Source organism: Octodon degus, unplaced genomic scaffold (assembly GCF_000260255.1).
Source record: "Octodon degus isolate 3935 unplaced genomic scaffold, OctDeg1.0 scaffold00083, whole genome shotgun sequence".
Lineage (NCBI taxonomy): Eukaryota > Metazoa > Chordata > Mammalia > Rodentia > Octodontidae > Octodon > Octodon degus.
Window position 1 is genome coordinate 431,634 of NW_004524659.1, and position 3,630 is coordinate 435,263.

The window sequence follows — 3,630 nt, forward strand, 5'->3', positions numbered from 1 at the left end:
GCGGTTCAATCCCCCAGCACCACATGTCAGCCAGCCCCGCCCCCTGGCGGGCTGAGCTGGCCACACACACACACACACACACACAAATAAAATTAAAAAAAAAAAGAACATACTGGGGAAGGTAAAAATATATATATACATGGTTCAGCAATGCATGACGGTATAACAAACATGCTGAAAAATTGTTGATGGCATTCTTTAGAAGTTCACAGGAAGCAAATATTTAAAAATATTTCAAAAAAATATTTCAATCTAGGGATAGCACTATTTAGTAGATATATATATTTTTTCTGTTATGGCTTATGTCCCCAATGAACAGATATTTTTTTCCATATCACTCTTTCAGTGATTGCATGCATGGCCATATTTTCTCTTGCTCCTTCTTCCAGTTGTTAGTCTGGCCAGCTGCTTATATTTTATGTCTTTATTTAATATTTACTGAGCACTATTCCAGGTATGGCCAGTGTGACAGTGAACCAGCTGCAAAAGAACTTATATTTGTGGTATAATGCAGTGCGGTAACTTATATGCAGTGCGGTAACTCTGAAATACCCCATACAGCCCATATAGGGAGCCATGGCTTATACCATACAGCTGTCCTTTCGAGTACCTTTGAATTACTATCCTGTCCAGAACTTTTTTTTTTTTGTACCAGGGATTGAACTCAGGACCTTGCGCTTGCCAGGCAAGCGCTTATTCTACTAACCTATCTCCCCGGCCCCCCAGAACTCTTTTAAACAGGTTTCTCTGCACTATTTTGCAATCTCCAATGGTTGCACCTGAGCTCTGCAGAAGCTCTTACAGATGGGTAGTCTCTGGTTCTGTATTTGCAGGAGCCCTGGCAGCCGTGTAATCCAGCAATCTAACTACCTCAACTCACCTGATGCATTGCAGCTCCAGTCTTCATATGAAAATGGTGAGTGCTCCCAACGACCTGGGCCAAAGTGGGCATCATGAGCTTGACGGTGGGATGTCCACTCCTAGCCAGCCTTGATCCTGTTCTGCTTGGACTCCCTCTATGTGAATGACTCACCTTCTTCCATGGTTATGATAGGCATGGAGCAAATGGCATGACAGGAAGAGGGGACTATGACACGATGTCTCCTTTTTTTTTCTCTTGCAGTAAATGTTGGAAGTGGGGATAAGATTTATTCACTGGTGTACCATGCACAGCAGGAGCGAGAACCAGTAGTAGGTAAGGCATAAAAAGGTATAAATTTCCCTCTCATTTTTGCCTTTCCTGGATCCAAGAGAATAGCTGTCGTTGTGCATGGATGTCCTGCTCCAAGCAGCTGCTTTCTGTTTTCAAAGCTGATTGTGTGCATCTCTGCCACCCCTCTGACTGAGCTTTGGTCTGGCAGTATCTCATGGCTTCAAGTACAGCCCAGTGCTCATGTTAGCTTGACCTAATTGGTACCCCAGTTCCCAGGCAGATAAGAGTCCTAGAGACAGCGGCCTCTGCTTACCCTTTTAAAGTATCCCTATGTACTTCTATAGCACCCCATCACAGCTGCCTGTTTGCTGCAGAAGTCGCCTTACACATGGCAGGTCTAGAAAGTCTAAGAGGTGAAAAGGTATTGTCTATGCTGGGCCTGTAGGGGGAAGGGTGACAGGAATGGCTACTTACTCATCTACCCCAGGCTACCATTTTTTTTTTCTTGAATAGCAAGGTAATCATATTTGTGACAGAAAAGCAACACAGGTTAGAATGTTGGAAATCAACCCATGGGGAATGCGTAGGAAAGGAAGACACTTGTGTTAACAGGAGTTTAATGAAAGATCATTAAAAGTGGAATCTCACAATAACCACCTTTTTCTCCTTAGTTGGACACATGGGGACGCATGTAGAGAACAAGGTAAGTAGGACCGCATGGTTCTTTTCATCATGCATCTCTCTGCATCCTATAAATGATGGTTCTTAAATTATAGCCATGTAGGAAAAGAAAAAAGTCCCAAGGTCCCCTATCTACCAACACAATAGAGGTAACCATGATAATAACAAATCACTATCCAAGAGAATTTGGGAGGTTTACATGTACCTTTACTGGAGTAGTGAACACATACTCTATTTATATTTCAGTCAGAGTGTATACTTAGTTAAAAAGTTTTGCTTATTTAAAAATCTGTTGCAAAACAGCATCAGACTCTATATGCATCACTTAGGTTAACATAATAATCTACAACAAACTAAAGGTTGAAGAGAGCTAAGTTAATAATGATTTGTGTCATGAAAAATTGGCAAGGTCCAAACTCTGAAAAACTCATGATGCTACTAACGATCCAAAAATACTTTCTGAAAAGCTGTAGGTATTCCATCTCTGCACATGTATACAGTGATGGTAGGTGATTTGTAGTCTTGGCTAGTACAGTGTGGGAGTCAGATGTCTGTGGATAGAATTCAAGTCCTGGGAAAATTCCAATGACTTGCTAAATTTAGTTTATGAATTGTTCCCATCCTTAAAGCTGGCAGCCCATGGGACTGCCCAACAATGGCCTGTAAAAGTAAGGGAGGCCTTGTTATGTCAGTTTGCACCTATCAGGAGCACTTCTGTGGCCTCCAATGGATGGCAAACCCCCTGGAAAAGTGTGTGTGTGGGGAAGCCACAGCCCTTTCTAAGAGGGTTTTTTTTTTTTTTTTTTTTTTTTTTTTTTTTTTTTTTTTTGGTGTGTGCAGTGTGACATGTACACATGTAACCTGACTGGAAAAGGACATGGGAAGGGCATGCTGTCCTTGTCTTCTGCTCTGTCTTACCATTACTTCTGCTTCTAGGTCTTTCCAGACATCTATTCCAGGCTGAGAAAAGCAGAAAACATAGACTCAGACTATGATGATGTTATGTAAAGCTACAGAAGATATTACTCTTTGAAAAACCATCCATGACCCCAAGCCTTAGACTCCACACAATCTTCAGAGATCCTGGGAGTCCGTTTTCCAGTACTCTTCACCCGGATGCTTTGCCCCATGAGATGATTCCTTCATCTACTGTGAAGTGGCACAAGCTCCAGAGAGAACACCCTGGAGAATTCACTTAGATCAACTTAAACCAAGGGGTGGGAAGGACTTTGCTGCCAAAGCCTGACTCCTGCTGGCTCTTCCTGGAATAGGTTGAATATATGGGCTTAACTTCTTTTCACAGAAGGAAATAGTGGGATAAAATAAAGCCTTGGAGTGGAGGGACAGTGAGGATCAGAGTGAAAACAAACACAAGGGGATGGTGATTTTGCAGGATTACTCTGGGGAGAGAGAGAGAGAGAGAGAGAGAGAGAGAGAGAGAGAGAGAGAGAGAGAGAGAGATCTGTCATGTATGGAAGCATTTCCTGTGCACACGGGACAGAACCCCTGCCCTGCCCCTCACCTGAAATGTGCTGTTTTCCTCTATGAAATATGACTTAGTCTATTTTGAGTTGCAACTACAAAATTAGAATTAAAACAAAGCTGCAAAGATGAGGTACTAAGGGCCAAGGAGATGGCTCAATAGAATAAGCACTTGCCTGGCAAGCGCAAGCACCTGAGTTCAATTCCCAGTTCTGCAAAAAAGCCATATGACACATTGGGAAAATAATATTTCTATTGGGTCTTTGGAAAGAGAAATGCATGCTTTCAAGTGGCAAAAAAAAAAAAAAAGGAAA

At 42.3% G+C, this 3,630-nt stretch overlaps 1 protein-coding gene across 1 annotated transcript in view; it reads left to right on the plus strand.

Annotated features, from left to right (window-relative positions):
• The window catches only part of Fcrl1 (Fc receptor like 1), a 20,063-nt gene extending 16,831 nt beyond the window's left edge, over nucleotides 1-3,232 (plus strand). The window contains exons 7-10 of the mRNA XM_023721439.1: nucleotides 834-916; nucleotides 1,124-1,195; nucleotides 1,825-1,856; nucleotides 2,771-3,232. Of these exons, the coding sequence (XP_023577207.1) occupies nucleotides 834-916; nucleotides 1,124-1,195; nucleotides 1,825-1,856; nucleotides 2,771-2,842 (259 nt within the window). The 3' untranslated portion in view covers nucleotides 2,843-3,232. The remainder of the gene's footprint in view (nucleotides 1-833; nucleotides 917-1,123; nucleotides 1,196-1,824; nucleotides 1,857-2,770) is intronic.
• The last annotated feature ends 398 nt before the right edge of the window (nucleotides 3,233-3,630 follow it).